General features: G+C 35.5%; 2 protein-coding genes across 3 annotated transcripts; both read left to right on the forward strand.

The window, feature by feature from the left end:
- Positions 1 to 3,011: 3,011 nt before the first annotated feature.
- Positions 3,012 to 8,197, forward strand: LOC103325214 (RING/U-box superfamily protein). The gene is made up of 8 exons (XM_008227360.3): positions 3,012 to 3,416; positions 5,209 to 5,703; positions 6,027 to 6,189; positions 6,382 to 6,682; positions 7,057 to 7,129; positions 7,208 to 7,298; positions 7,608 to 7,687; positions 7,801 to 8,197. Exons 1-8 carry the CDS (start codon positions 3,315 to 3,317, stop codon positions 7,942 to 7,944), a joined length of 1,449 nt encoding a protein of 482 aa, XP_008225582.2. The 5' UTR covers positions 3,012 to 3,314; the 3' UTR covers positions 7,945 to 8,197.
- A 6,010-nt stretch (positions 8,198 to 14,207) lies between these two features.
- On the forward strand, positions 14,208 to 16,516 carry LOC103325225 (DHBP synthase RibB-like alpha/beta domain-containing protein). 2 transcript variants are annotated; one of them, XM_008227372.3, is made up of 5 exons: positions 14,208 to 14,384; positions 14,497 to 14,728; positions 14,922 to 15,097; positions 15,262 to 15,553; positions 16,170 to 16,516. In XM_008227372.3, exons 1-5 carry the CDS (start codon positions 14,276 to 14,278, stop codon positions 16,234 to 16,236), a joined length of 876 nt encoding a protein of 291 aa, XP_008225594.1. In that variant the 5' UTR covers positions 14,208 to 14,275; the 3' UTR covers positions 16,237 to 16,516. The 2 variants fall into 2 exon arrangements, with proteins under 2 accessions (XP_008225594.1, XP_088900248.1); XM_089044122.1 differs by having other exon boundaries at positions 14,248 to 14,388.
- The last annotated feature ends 946 nt before the right edge of the window (positions 16,517 to 17,462 follow it).

The raw sequence follows: 17,462 nt of genomic DNA on the forward strand, positions 1-17,462 counted from the left end.
TGTGTACTGTGTAAATCTCCTCATGATGAAATATACATTCATTGAAAATCTTCATGGTATCAAAGCGGGTTAGCCCACGTGTGAAACCTCAACGGTCACATGTGCTCAACATCACCAAATATATGTTGTCCACGTACTAAGTTTGAAAATTCGTCGCAAGTGCGGGGGCGTGTGAGAATGTGAAAGTAAAAAGTCCCACATTGGAAAGTTGAGAAACTTAGTAAGAGCTTATAAGGAGTTAAGCTACTCCCCCCATGCCAATTGATTTTGGGTGGAACCTCAACTTCCTTCAAAATGTTACTAGATCAAATAGTTATCTATGATAAAACGACATTTACTTGTTCATGTTCGTAAATCTAATATATTTCTAACAAGTAAGCTACTGACATATCATTTAGCACATCATTTAGCAATTAAAATTCAAGAGAGGTTTTAATTCCTCTCTAATTATTTGTAAACAACCCAGTCATGCCTTTGATTTGCTTATGCTGTAACAGGGCACACTGCTTTTCTTCATAGTTCCTTTTCTCTCTTTTGCTTTCTCTTCTTTTAAATTGGTTGCCGCTGGCAGGTAATAACAACAGCTTTACATCTGTTGGTGGGGGATGTGGAAACTTTCTGCAGAATTATATATATGTAATTGTAAAGGAGGAAAAAGATAAGAATTTATATTCTGGAGTTTAAGTGTGAAATAAAATAATTATGAGTCATATGTGTCCTTTCAAATGATTTCGATTAGGCCTAAAAGATTATGATATCAATGGAGCCGTATTGGGTTTCACTTTTTCTTTTTCTTTTTTCATCATTTCTGATTGTTTTAGCAGCCATTTAAGACTTTAAGAAACACGTGTCATTTTGTTCCGACCATTTCATGATCTCAATTCAATCCCACTACAAGATGGTTGTGGATGTGGTAATAATCTTTGTGGTGACAGCAAGCAACTACTATCCCACTGCCTTGGAAACAAAGTCATCCACCATCTTATGAAATAGACTAGAACCACTGAAAGGGGGATCACTTTGGATTATAATATATACTTCTTTACACCACCCATAACTTTAACACAGTCACGCTCTTTTTCTATCAAAGTCATCTTTTCATTTTTAAAACTTTAACCCCTCGAGTTCGGGGCTTGAGAGTGTTCGATAAGGCTTCGAGTGATTATATTTCTAAATCTTGAAAAATAATCTTTAATGGGTTACTTTAAAATGCCACCCATCCACTATTTAAGGAGTGAAAACACTCCCCTTTTTACCTAACAAAATTGTAGGCATGTTAGGTTAAATGATCCAATTTTTAACAAATTTTTTCTCCAATTTCTGGCCTCCAGATTTCAGACCAGGCAGCTGGATATCGTTATTTTTGAATCTTCGATATTTTTTGCAGCCATGCATGGTTCATTCTTGCCAAATGTAATATTTTTAGATGGCATGTCTTAATCAAGTTAGGGAAAGCAAGCACGGAAGGTTGACTGTAGTCCAATGGCTTTTTTGACGGCATGGATTAAACTTCAAAGCACAGAGACAGAGAGTCTCTCCCGCCCAAGAAACTAGAGATAGAGGTCCTTTTTACAAAAGCATTGTGTGAAAAAGCAAAAGGCTGGTGGGTTTCTATCACAACTTTAGACATTGATTACGAGTGCATTAACTACCTAATTGGTAAACAATGAATTGTGCAGGTAAGATTAGCTTTCAAAGAGAAACTTGGTACAGAATCCATGTTTGCCTTTACCATCGGTCCCCTCTCTGGTCCAATCTTGACCACCTTTAGACAAAGGAAGGAGGTATAGAAATGAAAGAACTTATAAAGCAATAACAATTCAAAGTACAAACCTGCTTCCTACTTAAAGTTGTTTGCTGTACATGTCTCTGTTGTGTGTGTCAATGGTAGATAGGTTTAAGAGCGTACGGGAAGACTTACCTACTAATGGCTGAAGATTAGAGTATCTTTTATTCACAATCTTACAACTAGGCAAGCCAGTCAAACAATACCGTCCATGAGAACCGAGTTCGGTATCCATAATAAAGGAGAATTGAAGACAAGACTGGGAAATGAACAAGTGCTGATATTCCATTATCTTTTCTGCGTTGTTGGAGTTTTTTTTCTCCAGATATGAGATAATGTTAAAAAGACTCAAGTGAAAGGAAAAGAGGCAGGGGGTTTAATTAGTAGGTTCACTTAGTGGCCGCATCACCAATGTGGCTGATTTGATCTTTTATGATTTCGTGAGTTATCTTCCCTACCGTCCCTCCCTGCCGCCAGGTGCACAGTCACTTGGTGCACCCATTTCTCTTAGTGATTTCCCTCTCACGACAATTAGAAATGGGTACTTAGAACTATGAGTGATAACTTTTTTTGGATAAATAAATATGGAAATATAGGCCACAGTTTAGGTACAAGGTTGCTGCAATGTACCTAAAAATGTAATATAATGCAGCGGTCAAATAGGGATTTGCACATTCAATTTTGGTGCACAGTCCCTTGTCACAATATATAATATAGAATGACAAAGAATATAAACATAATTCAGTACATAATCACAACAAGAGCACACCAAAATCAATTTTCAAGAGTTAATCCACACATATCAGCTATGAAATTTTCTTCAATATAATATGAAAGTCGCGGAATTAATGCGGGAAGTTATTGCCGACTTACCGACACTTACATCCTACATTAATCACTCAATATACATATGGTGTTTGAGAATTTTGATGCAACTATGTGCGACCGACACTAACATTCCACATTATTAACCCCGCAACACTCATCCACCATGGGAGAATTTCGTGCAACCATGTGCAATTGATCATTGAACCAGTTCTAGTGAGAAACTAAAATTAGATGAGAGGAACCTCTTTTTTTTTTTTTTTTTAAATTACATTAAAAAAATAAAGTTGGACTTGTCATGGTGTATTATTTGGGGTATAGTTAGCGTGGCTAAGCCGAAAAAAAAAAGACCGGAGGCCGCGCGCACATGAAATGTGAATAAAGAGTGTGGCAGTAGGCCAGTCTTCCCACCACCTTTTGCCATAAATGAGAATTTGAGAGAAGCATCTTCTTCATTCTCTCTCTCTATCTCCCTCTCCTCTTATTTACTCCTCCCTTCCCTGCTTTACCTTTCTTCACTTCTCCTCACACATCTCAAGAAAATAAGCTATCTACTTCCTCTTCCATAACCCCATTACAATTTCTCTCTTTTTCCCTGTCTTCTTCTGTTACTCTTTTTTGGGGACTCTTTTTGAGCTTGGTTGGATTAGGCCTGTTGCTTGAAGGGTGTTTTGAATTGGGTTGTGTTTGGTTTTGGTAATTTATGAGTAATGAGAAAATGGGAACTGAGGAAAAGCATGAGGCTGAGGTCCATGATCGTGATGAGAATTCAACCCAAGGAACAATTGCTGTTCCTGTTCACAAGGTACAAACTTTATGCTTCTCTGTTTTTGCTTTCTTCTTATTGATTTATGATTTCTTTCACTTTCTAATTATGTATCACCATTTTTCTCCCATTTTCCATGTGTTTTGAGCTTCTCAATAACTCCTTTTATAGTTTTTTTCTCTCCCCTTTGTTTATCCGATAGGATTGTGTAGTTGTGTGTGTTCATGTATATTGTTTGACATAGAATATGGCATACCTTAATTGTTTGGTTCATCGTTTTTGTCAGATGCTGACATGGGTTTAAGTCTAAGTTTAACGTTTAAACCTCTGTGATGCTGATGCTGTTGTTTTGTGTTGTGTAATAAGCCAAAAAGAAAAAAAGAATATCAGTCCAAAAATATTGACTTTTCTCTTTGATTGATGAGCTATTGGGATCTTTTTTTTTAATATTTCCTTTATGCTTTTGGGTTTCTACCACTGATTTGTAAAACCATAACAATGTCATGAAATCATTCATTTGGGCGCATTTGCTTTGATTTGTGTGACAAATGATGTTTGAACGAACTTATTTTTATAAATGATGCACAGAACTGCAAAAGCAGCAAGGCTTTACTTGTACTGCTCATTCCTAATTCAGTTGTCCAACATGAAATGTTTGTCTACAAAATCAACTGCGTAACTCTTTCTTCTACAATCTGCAATACATGACTTCCTCTGATTTCTACAAAATTGGTTATGCGTCGCAGTTTTGTCTGTCAGTTGCGAAAAGAAATTTTCCCAAGTTATTATTGGATTTATATAGGTCTACAATCTGTCTGTGGAAATGAGCCTAAGGCAGACCTGATGTGTTAGTTCCCCAAACTCGATGGTGTGCAAACAGTGCAATTATATTAAGAAAACACTGAAGGACAAATTGTGGGTATCTTGCCAGAGTGGATTTGGTTGAGATTTTTGAGAATGACTTAAATCAAAATACATGCATGGAATTTAACTTGTGATTTCTCAATATGCATGTACTTAGATTTTAGTAACTCTCACATATCTCAGCCACACCCATTTTGTGTAATTTACAATGCACATGGGAGTTATTAACAACATGTGCCTCAATCTAAATCAAATGATAATTTTTTTAATGTGTTTTTGATATTATGTACGGAGATCTTAATACCCAGAACTTGTGCATTTAATATAAAGTACTACTTCTAATCTCCAAGTTCAAACATGTTAAAGTTACAGCATGTTGCGTTCAAGTTGTGACCTTTGTTGATTATTAGAAACTCATTGCTGTTGACGTTTTATGGGATATGGCTCCAACTCCATATGTTGAAAACTTACCCACAAATCAGGAATCTCCGTATACAGATGACACTAGGACAAGAACGTGTATCTAGTCCCGAAAAAATTTGATCATGTTTGTTTGTGGATCATGTATTTAATTGTCAGTGCCCATTAGGTTTGTAGATCATGTTGTTTGCTTTTCCCCTCATTCTAGTAAATCTATGCCTAGAAAAAGAAATCTTTATATAAACTACTTGCAAAAAAAATAAAATTTAGAACAGCAGAATGTAGATTTTAAACCAGCTCTATCAATGCAATACTTCAGTTTAACTAGTAAATTCTTACCCTGGTTCCAAAAGTTGGAGGCTGGCATGCTTTAGGTTACTTCTCTTTTTCAGAGTTTCTTATATTAGATTTACAAACAGTTACTAAATTTTTGCAAAACTTGAAATGAGAAAAGATTGTTAAGCTGGCAACTAAAATAAAGTCTAGATTGTATTCTGCACCTATTTTCATCCTCTTCAATTCATGCCATATCCTTTGTATTTTTCAGATTGAAGACTCAATGGGAGTAACTGAAGAAGCACCCCAAGTTCATCCATGGAAGCGACAAAATCTCTACCTGGAGATACCTTCAAGAACATCAGAAGACTGTGCTGAAAATTTTGTTGCAATAAAGATGCCTACAACACCAAGCCCCACTCCTAGGAAAGTAAATTTTCTCTTGACACCTGGTTCCATAGATGCAAGAGTTAGTGGATCACCAGGCCCCTCTTCAGCTAAAGGCAAATCATCTATAAAAGCTCTTTTCCCAAAACTAAGTTTTAAGTATCGAAGCTCTTCGGATATCGAGAAGGCTTCCAACCTAGCTTCAGAAGGGTCATCTATAGGAGTGAGGGAGAAGCCTTCCATTTCAAGGTCATTGTCCCTCACAAAGCTATTCACGCCCCGGATGAGGAGAACATCATCCTTACCTGTTACTCCAATTGCTCTTTCACACCCAGAATCTGCACATGGTGGAAGTGTTGGTGGCTCTCTGACTTCAATAGTAGGTTCCATACAATATTGCTCAAGAGTGTCTAATCTAACCTAGATGATCTACCCACCGCGACATGGTTGTTATCATTACTGATGTAGCTTCATTAAACTTGTTTAATTTAGTGTTCAATTAATCCCTAAGGCAAGCCGATTGAAACATATATTTTAATACATAGAATGTATGCTAACTAGGCCATCAAAATAAACAGGGAAGGATAATTATATTAACCTCATCTAATCCAATTCTTTGACAAGCCTTAACATCTCAGTCATGTCCATCTGTGAACATAGGCATCATGTTGTTTTAAGGTTTTCTTCTTTATTTTTTTTCAGCGGAAAGAATCCCAAGTACAGATATCTCGCTCACTTTCAGTACCTGTCAACAATAAAGAAAGACAATTAAGGAGGATGGATTCATTTTTTCGTGTAATTCCTTCGACTCCTCGAGTGAAGGAAGTGGATGTAATATCGATTAGTTCCCCAACGGTGGATTCTGGTACTTTTCTTGTCTGTTCATGCACAATGGTTAAAGTTATAAACACTTTGCATTTTACTTGATAGCGTTTCTAACTTATAACTTTGTTGAGTAACAAATTTGCTCAGGCTAGTTTTTGCGTTCTTACTCTCTGCATGTCCCAAATCTGCTGCTTGTGATTACCAACTATGTCTTATTGTTCGCATGGTTCAGGAAAAGATGATGATGATGCTGGTGAAGACATATCTGAAGAAGAGGCTGTCTGTAGAATTTGTCTAGTTGAACTATGCGAAGGGGGTGAGACCCTCAAAATGGAATGCAGTTGCAAAGGTGAACTTGCTCTGGCTCACCAAGAATGTGCTATAAAATGGTTTAGCATCAAAGGTAACAAGACCTGTGATGTGTGCAAGCAAGAGGTTCAAAACCTGCCTGTCACTCTATTACGAATTCAAAGTATTCGAGCTCGAAATGCTGGAACAAGTAGAATTGATCAGGAGGATGCTAATGGATACAGGCAAGTTTTTGTGTGCATATATAACATTTTATTGTTTAATGCATCATAATTAACACTCTACTCCATTTTTTTGGCGATTTGTAAATAAGTTGTAGGAAACGAAAAGAAAATTTTGGAATCACAGAATTTGCATTTGACTGATTGATGCCACCTATATGTATGTACTCCATAGGCAGATATGGTTCAGTCATGAAAACTGTTATCTCGCTATGGATCTAGTGAAGATTGTCTCGCAACTTATGTTTTTACTGGCCTTTAAACAAGACCTTCCCATGCTGGTGGACTTTAACAAGATAGCTTCCTATCCAAGCATGCAACTTGGTCAATAGAGAACAACATTCATGAGCTAATATTCTTAGCTCATACCTTTTCAGGGTTTGGCAGGAAGTACCCGTGCTTGTCATTATCAGCATGCTTGCCTACTTTTGTTTTCTTGAGCAGCTCCTGGTAAGATCAGAAATTGAAACTGCAGATCTGTCATTTTTGGTTGTTCTGTCTCTTTGGTGATATATATATTCACTGCAGGTTGAGAAGATGGGTACTGGAGCAATTGCCATATCTCTTCCATTTTCTTGCGTATTGGGTCTCCTCTCATCCATGACCTCAACAACCATGGGTAGGCTGGCATTTATCCTTAATTTAAGTTGTGTAATCTTGATAGGATAGATTTTGAGGACTTACTGACTGAACTGGAATATGGCGAGTGGTGATGATTGGAGTGCTCATTTGTGGTGAAAAAACCACAACTTGGGGTTGGAGGATCAAATGCAGATGTAAAGAGTTGATAGGTTTCAAGAAATTAGTGGAAAAATAGATATTCGTGCACCAGTGGCTGTAATTATTATCATAATATTCTTTTAAGATCAACTTCACTACTTATAAATTGTTGATTCACTTCCCTAACTTGTGAATCTTCTGTGTTTAGTGAAAAGAAGATTTGTCTGGGTTTATGCATCGGTTCAGTTTGCTCTGGTGGTTCTATTTGCACATATATTTTATTCATTGGTAAGAGGCTTTCCTCAACAAGTTATATTTTCCTTTGCCTTGTTTAGGTTCATTCTAAGACCCGTCATCTTATACAAATATGTTTAAATGCTTGCATTATGTTGTGGCCTTAGGTCCGTGTGCAAGCAGTTCTTTGTATTCTGCTTGCAACATTTGCCGGGTTGGGTGTTGCAATGAGTGGGAGTTCCATTATTGTCGAGTGCTTGAGATGGAAAAGAAGGTGGCAAACTACCTCACAGCAACCGCTTAGCTCTTAAACGTTCACATGACCAGGCTAGTTCACCGGTATGGTACCATAAATTCACACAGGATATGCCAATCCTTAAGACCAGCGCGTGCACCGAAGGAGAAAATCCAGTTACTTTTAGTGGGGCTTAAATTGTTATGGCATCAATGGTTAATATCATATAAGTATGCTTATAGCTGAGGTGAGAATTTTGATACTTCTGTAATATATTCAGGAATTTGATATCCTTCCCACTTTTAATACAAGACTTGAGATTGTGTATAGCCTCCAAAATATCAGCAGTGGCACCAATTAGCAAGTAAAGACGCATTTTGTTATAATGCTGTTGGTCACATTTGCAAACCAAAACTCTCACAGGCTTTGTGTGCGCTTTTGAGATAGAGAAAATATTTCGACTCACATCTCAACCTCAAGCATGAAGATCGAACTTTTTTTTTGGTACAAATGATTTGGGGAGGGGGGTTTACACAAATATTCATTGGGTTTTGGGGGTTTCAAACTTCTGCCCACATGCATGGAGATGGAAGAACTCAATTAACTTAGTTATACCCACTGACCTACAATAGATCAGATTAAATTCGAGATTTTCTATTTAAACCCCACACTTCTCTTTTATATATATATAATAAATAAATAAAAACAGTAAAGCTGGCCTGCTATGCTATATTTTAAAAAAAAGCATATAGCCGCACGGCTATATTATTTACTATATATTAAAAAAAAAGGAGAACAGGCCTTTATGTAAATCGTACAGCCCTGCTATACTGGAAAAATTAAAAACCTGTGCCGCTGTACGGCTATACTATTTTTAATTTAAAACCCCACCAATTAGTCGCCACGTGTCAAAACTGCATTTTTAAAAATTAAAAACACGGAATATAGCCGTCCAACTGAACTATTTTTTAAAAAGAGGACCTCTAGCGCCATGTGTTAAAAATTAGTTTTTAAAAAAATTGTAGTATAGCCGACCGGCTAACTATTTAAATAGCCGCACGGCTATAATATTTAATAAAAAAAGAAAGAAAGAAAAAAGGATCCTCCTAATTGCATTAGTTTGTACTTTATATATATTAATTTGCTAGTATCAACATATCCAAAGTAGATATTAATCGGCCACTATATAATACTGTAATATAATTTTTATAACATATATTATTCTTATTCAATAGTATGTGAGAATTATTTATATAATAAGTGAATTGTGTATGTCTTAATGCAAATTTTATAATTTAAAAAAAAAAGTGTATTAAACATTAGAAATACTTATGTCCATGTACAATATGACTATTTCACATTTCTGTTTTAAAACACATGAGATGTGTATAGATATAAAAGACTATAGCCACTTATCTATACTATTTGTTGAAGACTTTTTTTCAAGAGAAAAAAAAAAGTAAAGTACAGCCGGCTATACTATTTTTTTAAAAAATAATTGGAAAAAATCGAGAATAGGAGACTTTGTAAAAAGACAAAGGAGAGATAAATTTTTTAAAAGAAGCCAAAATGGACAAAATTGCCCTTATTTATTTTTGGATTTCAGGAATCCTTTACATTTGCATGTCTTTGATTTGAAAATTGAGAGGTTTTTTTGTCTTTTTTGAAAAAGCTTTGGCTTTTTCCAAAAGTGATTTTTTGTTGCTAAAACCTAAATTTACTTACTATTTACTATATATAAATAAAAAGAGAATAGAACAGGCGCCCACGTGTAAACTAGTATAGCCGTGCAGCTATACTAAAAATAAAATAAAAAACTACGTCTAGCCGTGCGGCCGTACTGGAAAAATTAAAAAACCGAGTCTAGCCGGTCGGCTATACTCGCCACGTGTCAAAACTAGTCTGTTTTTAAAAAATAAAAAACACGGAGTATAGCCGTGCGGCTGTACTATTTTTTTTTTCCCTTATTCAAAGTATGTAAGAATTATTTGTATAATACGTGAATTTTGTGTGTCTTAATGCAAATTTTGTAAAAAATGTGTATTAAACATTAGAAATACTTATGTACATATACAATACGACTATTCCACATTTCCTTTTTAAAAAAGCGTGAGACGAGTATAGAACACGAATGTATTATTGAGAAATACGTACGTACGTGTATAATAGAGCATTAAACGTGAAAATACTATATTCTTTATATGGGTAATAACTCTAGAAAAGTAAAAAATTAAAAAGAAACAATAGAGACTCGGGTAATGGCCTAATAGTAATGGATAATTACTCTTTTAATTTAAATCATAGAGCCCAAGGCCCATCTTTTGCCCATTATTATTAAATATATTAATTAACTATTGACCCAACTAATTAGGCATTTAACCAATTGGACCACTTGCATAGGCAATACAAACTATTCTATTTCCTAGAGTAGGTCTTATAAAGATTTCCAAGGAACTCTAGTGTTCCAATGTGAGGAACTCAAACATGTTTGCAATGCCTTGCAAAACCCACAAAACTAAATATAGGCTGAGAGATTATTAACAAGAAGAAGAGATTAAGTAAGTGTGAACGTTTCCAAAGTTGCATATGAATGATTTCTGAATACATTATCATGCACTTTCGGTTCAGGTTCATCGTCCCAGATTCATTAAACTTAAATGCTGCAGTTTGCCTCCTTTAAAGAGATGTACAATTGACAAGTAATACAGCGGTTCACGCCCAATATAATATGCAGCACAATTGTACTTTAGCCATGTGAACTCTGTTTTCTAGTTCATTTCGATTCCTTTCATTTCATGTGGTCAGATTCTACATCAAACACTCACATTCAATTTTTTTAACCCATGTGATATTGTTGCCTAAGCTGAAAACCACAACCCAGCAGATTCCATCTTGGTTGAGAGCATCACGAGGGACTTCCAAATACACTCCGATACAGGTAAGTATTTCTCGAGACATGTCATTTGAGGGTATCAATAAATTAAAAAGGAAGTTCATTAGAAAAAATAGATAAATGAAAAAGAAAGCAAAACACGACTTCCACAAAGACACTATCCTCAGTTGGATAGAAATCCACATATTATTTATTCTCTTTGATCCGGGGAACCCAGTGTTCATCATAGTAGTTTGTAAGACAAATGCAGCTGCAAGTTAAACCTTGAAAGAAAACATTTTCAGTTGGAACTTTGATGGTTCCCACGGAAGTCAGTCTAAAAGAACAATTACGAAATAAGAACCTCATAAAAGTAGCACATCCTAGAAATTCTAGGAACATCATACAATTAGTGATAATTCTGTTAGTGATGAAATTACAGGTTGCAATTGGCAGGAGCATGTTGCTGTCTAAGCTTATTATGTAATGCTCATCCCAAAGTGGGCAGTCACATGTTGCTTTCTTGTTCTTCCATTTAGCTCCGCAAGTATAGCAAAACTGATGTCCACATCTACAAAGACAATGCAGACATGAGACAAACAACAAGGAGTAGTGATACAGAGTATGAAAATGTACCAGCGTCCAGAAAAAGAACAAGGGTGAAACCATTTCTTAAATTTACTGGTAAGAGAAAAAAAAGAGTGAAACCAAAGAAGCAAGCAATGTTATGTAATAGTGGAATCTTATGTACCTTGCTTCTAAGGTGATTCGGTTTAACCTACCTTGCTTTTAATGTGTTTCTTACTTGAGGTATTCATTTTTTTAAATACAAATTATAGTTTAAATTACAAGGGATAGGGGTTTCTCACAACTTGAGGGATTCCTACAACTACTTTTGAATTTAAATAGGCAATTTAACAGTGTTACAATGTCAGTGTTCTCTTGCCTAGGGTTGACATGAACCAATCGAGAGAAAACAAATTGCGAATTTTGGGTACGTTATTGGGTTTATTGGAAACTCTATTGAAAGGGTTGAGAAGAGTGACTGGGAGAACCCTTTTCTCCTCTTCTGATCACAACGGCTGAATCCCTGGAAACATAAGATCATTTTTCTCCCACAAGAAATCATAGGTACTTCACCCAATCATCTTGTTTTCATAACATATTCAATACACCTATGGATGTCTTTCCTCTCTTGGAGATTTTCTTGAATCCATGCCATTTTCTTATTCATTCTTCTCCTATAAAACTTTGCTAAGTTTATAAAATAATAATAATAATAAGGGACTAAAGCAGAACAGAAGAAACCAAAAGATTAATCAAATTGAAGTGGGAGGAGAGTAAAGCACCTGCAAGTGATGTGGTAACAGCCATTATCAAGTTCAACCAAATGTTTGCACTTGGAACACTGGCGCCATAGTTTCTTCATCGCGAGCGACTTTAGCAATTGCCCTTCTGCCAGGGAATAGGTTTCTGATCTTCGGTAATCATAGCAACTCATATCATAGTGCCAAGGAACCTTGCAATCGATACAAAATAAGTGATGGCATTTCATGCACTTCCTGCCTCCCACAATAGCAAAAGAAGCCTTAGTATGTTGCAAGACCTCATTTTTGGACATCAATGCAGAACACCTCAGAATTTCTGCCTCCCACGTAGTATAGCCGGCCACTATACTCTTTAAATATAGTGGGATCCTTTTTTATTTATTTATTTATTTTCCTTGATTTTCTTTTATCAATAAGAGTAGTTTAGAGCATTATCCATTACTATTAGGCCATTACCTGAGTCTTTATTGTCCCCTTTTCATTTTTTACTTTTCCAGAGTTATTACCCGTATAAAGAATTTAGCATTTTACCGTTTAATTCTTGTATTATACACGTACGTACATATTTTTCAATAATACTTTCGTTTTCCATAAACGTCTTAAAGACTTGGCAAATTACACATTTAAAAACAACAAACTATGTATTGTACTCGTATGTACATATTTTTCATGTTTGATACACGTGGTTTTTACCAAATTTTCAATAATACACACAAAATTCATGTATTATACACGTAATTTTCACATATTATTGAATAAAAATAATATATATTTAAATATTATATAGTGGCTGAACGTTTCAATTCAGTTGTAACTTGCCAAAATTTTGAAAATATAAAAGATATACGTATTTTATTCATATTTTTCCAGTTCCGTATTTTACTAATTATGAATGAATTTGAGAGGCTAAGATTATTTTTTACTTGTTGTAAGACAAATGCAAGATGGTGCTTTTGCATTCTCTTTGCTAACTAGAACAACAATTTCAAACAAAGTTTTATGGGTATAATAGTAAGAGAGGTGGTAATATTCTTCATATAAATTGTTGTTTGAAAAGTGAAGCAATTACCAAGATCACTCCAACTCATCATGCGAAACTCTAAGAGTATTCGCAATGGGCTTCGTAAACCACCTCCTAGACAAATTTTAGGGAGTAATTGGAAAATTACAACTTCAACCATGCTCCCTATCCACCTCTTAAAATAAGGAGACCTCTAGGAGCTCCTAAATATGAGGAGAGAGAAAAGACTCCTAGTGACTCCTTATAATTTAATGTTGCTTTGTTTTATGCATATTTTAAAATTTTAATTTGGTAATGCTACGGGCACCAACTCTTTTCCCAACTTTTTACAAAATAATTATAGTATTTATGACTCCTTAAACTAGGGAATATAAATGAAGTTGAAATTTTATAGATAGCTCATATAATAGCTTTTGTGTATTTTTAGCTAAATTTCAAAGAGTAATGCTACACTTACCACATTATTATCCCACATTTCTATACCACATAATGTGGCATATCCATATCATATGCCACATCAATTAAATGAATGAAGTGTATTTTAATAAATAAAAATAGAAAAATAAAAACTAGTATTTTACATGATGTGGTATATACACATCAGCCACATGTGCTAGTATTATTCAATTTCAAATAAATAATAGGGAGCATGATTGTAGACGCTCAAAGTTGTGCAAAAGAAGTTTTTGCACAATACAAATGGTATTAAAAAAAAAATCTAGTATAATCTAAGCCTAACAAAACATGCTGATTTTTTAAATTTACAAAAATGCCTTTGATTTAGCGGTCACGTGCAATGCATGTGACTTACTTTTACAGGAGTTCTTAGCACAAGTTGCGTTAATGTGTTAATGTCTTTAATTGGCACACATCTCAAACTTTTAAAATACGAACTGATGTGACAATATTTCATTTGTTTTCTGTATGAACTTATTATAGAACTATTTATTCACAATAAACAAGAAAGTATCATATTAATTGGTAACTAAAAATTAGGAAATTATGTAACAAGTGTCTATAATATTATTGTATGAAAAGTAATTATGCCTAGATAAAACCTTCAACAAAGTTTAGGGACAATTTGTGTAACTTGGCCTTTTAAGGAAGAAAACAATCAACCAACCATTATGTAAATGGGCTTCTGATCGTCATCGTTGACCAGTTGACACATGACAAACGACGAGTGATGAACATTCCAGCGAGAGTTGCAGCCACACTTCCCCTACTCGCCTCTCCTTTGCTCCCCTCCTCCTCTCTCAGTCTCCAGAGCTTCTGCTCTTTAATCTCTCACCACCGTCAGTCAGTTTCTCTCTCTCTCTCTCTCTCTCTCTCTCTAAGCTTACAAATATAAAGAAAAAAACAGACATATTTCAACTGAACTGTTTTCTTCGTCTTCTTTTTGTTTAGGCGTGCGCAAATTGGGTTTAGTGCCAACAGTGCAGAGTAGGAGATTGAGACGCTGCGTTGAAGAGAAAATGGCTAGCAGTTTAGAGAAGTGCGATGCGGGAGTTGAAACTGAGGTGGGGGTAGTTCGACCGGCCACCGGAGCTCACACTGAAGAGGCAGTTGAAGCTCTCAGAGCCGGCAAAGTCATTGCAGTCCCCACCGATACACTTTACGGTTTCGCTTGCGATGCTTGGTATGACAATCTATTCAATGCATTGTACCTGTTTGTGAAAATTCCTCATTGTCTGAATTGTTGTTTCTGAGATATTGGTTTGTTTAAAGGAAGTGCTCTTATTCTTGTTATGATGATTTACAAGAAAACCCACCGTCTTTTTTTTTTTTTTTTTGTAATTTTGTAACCTTGTAATGGTGGAGAATAATTGCAGTTCTTTGGAAGCAGTGAATCGGATATATGAGATTAAAGGACGTAAACATACAAGTCCTCTTGCAATTTGTGTTGGGGATGTGCCAGACCTTAAGCGGTTTGCTGCCACAGAACACTTGCCCCATGGCTTACTTGAGAATCTCCTTCCAGGACCTGTTACTCTTGTACTAAACCGAGGTATAAAGAAAGAAAGGAAATTGTTGTATTCAAGTATAATTTATCTTTTTGATATGCACTACCATTTGACTGATGCTGCAAACCCTTGGGATTGGTTTGGTTTTCAGCTTGATATTTTTCACTTTCAGTTTTGAATGAGAAAAGCTAGTTTGGGTATTTTGCAGGGGAGTTGAGCATTCTTGAGAAGTCTCTGAACCCAGGATTGGATAGTATAGGAGTCCGAGTGCCTGACTGTAACTTCATCAGGGACGTTGCCCGCAGACTGGGGAGTGCATTGGCCCTTACAAGCGCAAACCTAAGTGGGCAGCCAAGTAGTGTTTCCATCAAAGATTTTGAGAACCTCTGGGAACAATGTGCATATGTTTACAATGGTGGTGTGCTCCCTTCAGGCCGTGCAGGCTCAACAGTCGTGGACCTCACCAGGCTAGGCAAGTACAAGATTCTTCGACCTGGAAGGTAATCATCCAGTTGACACAGTACCTTGCCTATAAAGTAATGGCTGAGAAAAAGAAATTGTGTGACATTAGTGTTATGGTTTTGTTATTTAAATCTAGGAAAAGTTGTTAAGGAAATTATAGTTAGCATCTTATAAAGAGGAATTTTCCTGAGGAGGGGGTGGCGTCTGATTATAAAGCACTTTAGCTGAAGTTTGTCTAATACTACTCACATAGAGATGACAGTAATAAACTAATAATTCCTTTTTTAAAAGTATTTTCTCTTGTTGAATTAACAAAGTGGGTGGAATGGATATCTATAAGGTTTGTAGATGTTTCTTTCTGTATTAGATAAATATTGACCCCTGCACATAGCATGTAAGGAACAATATTCTTAAAATGTTCAATATTCATTTATATTTATTCCTAATTTTTGAACTGCAAATGCTAAATATGTTAAGGATTGTTTAGACGGATCCGTGTGGAAAATGTCCGTCTTTAGATACGTCTCCTTTATATCCTGTTCTTTATTTTTCTTTGGGCATGCAAATCATTTATTTAGTACAACTAGGTTCTAGTCTCTACCTGTGCGTCCATTAGTCTGCTGGTATTAACTGTGCTCTGTTTTGGCATTGCAGTGCAAAGGAAGAGACTGTTGCAATCCTTGAAATGCATTCTCTTGAGGAAGAAGGAGCAGCTACTTAAAACGACGTGCATACAACTTCTATGATATATATGATTTAAACTAAATCATTTGATGATTAATATGAGTGGTGGCTGGAATAGGTGAAACTATAGTGCTAAAAACCGGACTGCAACCTGACCGGCTGGTAGGTATGATTCGATTTTACACTAATAAAATCAGGACTGAAGTGAATTTATAATTTTAGAATTCTTTTTCTTTGGAATTTTTATATGGATTGAAGTGATTGTAGTAGTATTTTTAATCAAGTTACTGGTTGAATATAAAATCATTTACCACTAATTTGATAGGAGTTTTATATTTATCTATTTACTTCAAATGATGAAGATCATAAGTATAGATGTTTCTATTTATATTCATATAGACTTAGAGGAGCGGCTCGTGTACTGAACTGAAGCAGTCGGGCAAAGATTTCGGTTAGAAAGCCGGAAAGCAAGTAGCCATTGATTTTTTTGGGTTTAGGTTGTTATGCTGTCTTCCCGCGACAGAATATGTCGCAAAACGGTGTTTTGTAGATTCCTGATTGTTGTCCATATTCTATTATTCCTCCTGGCATCAAAACGTAGAACTCCTCATCATCATCTTTCCTTTGCTTTTGTTGTGGGTGTTACAAATTAAATTACTCAATTATAACTTTGGATGGGGTTATATGTTCACAATTAAAATGAGTGAAAACTCAAGGTTGCATTTGGATTGAGGGATTCCAAATTTTGGATTTTTTTTGTTATTGAGAAATTTTGGGTTAGCCACAAAGAATCAATACAAACTAGTCACAAAAAGGCTATTACAATTACAGAGAAATCTAACATTAACATTAAGACAATATGGTGCGCCTTCACCAACGATCACACGGGACTGAAGAAACTTTGGCATAGGCATTCCGACTAAGATTGCAAACTTAGAAAAATTAAAAAAAGAGATCAAGCTTGGAAAAATCAAGCCAAAACAATACAAACAAAAACTATCACAAAGGAGAGGTGAAAAGCTCGCACAAATCAGAGGTGAAAACTACACAAAAAACCCGAAGGGAGTTTTTGAGACTTATTCCAAAAATAAAGAAACTAAACTAGCTGAATTTCAACCTCATTGTCACAAATCCAACACACTGTCCTCAAACACCAAAAGATAACATGTACACACCAATCGACTTTCCTTTTCGGCAAAGGAAGTGAATACACCGAAAAATGATAAATCTACAAATAATGTTACAAAATTATGCCATAAACGA

This window comes from Prunus mume, linkage group LG1 (genome assembly GCF_029339155.1).
Source record: "Prunus mume cultivar Tortuosa linkage group LG1, ASM2933915v1, whole genome shotgun sequence".
In the NCBI taxonomy this organism is placed as follows: domain Eukaryota; kingdom Viridiplantae; phylum Streptophyta; class Magnoliopsida; order Rosales; family Rosaceae; genus Prunus; species Prunus mume.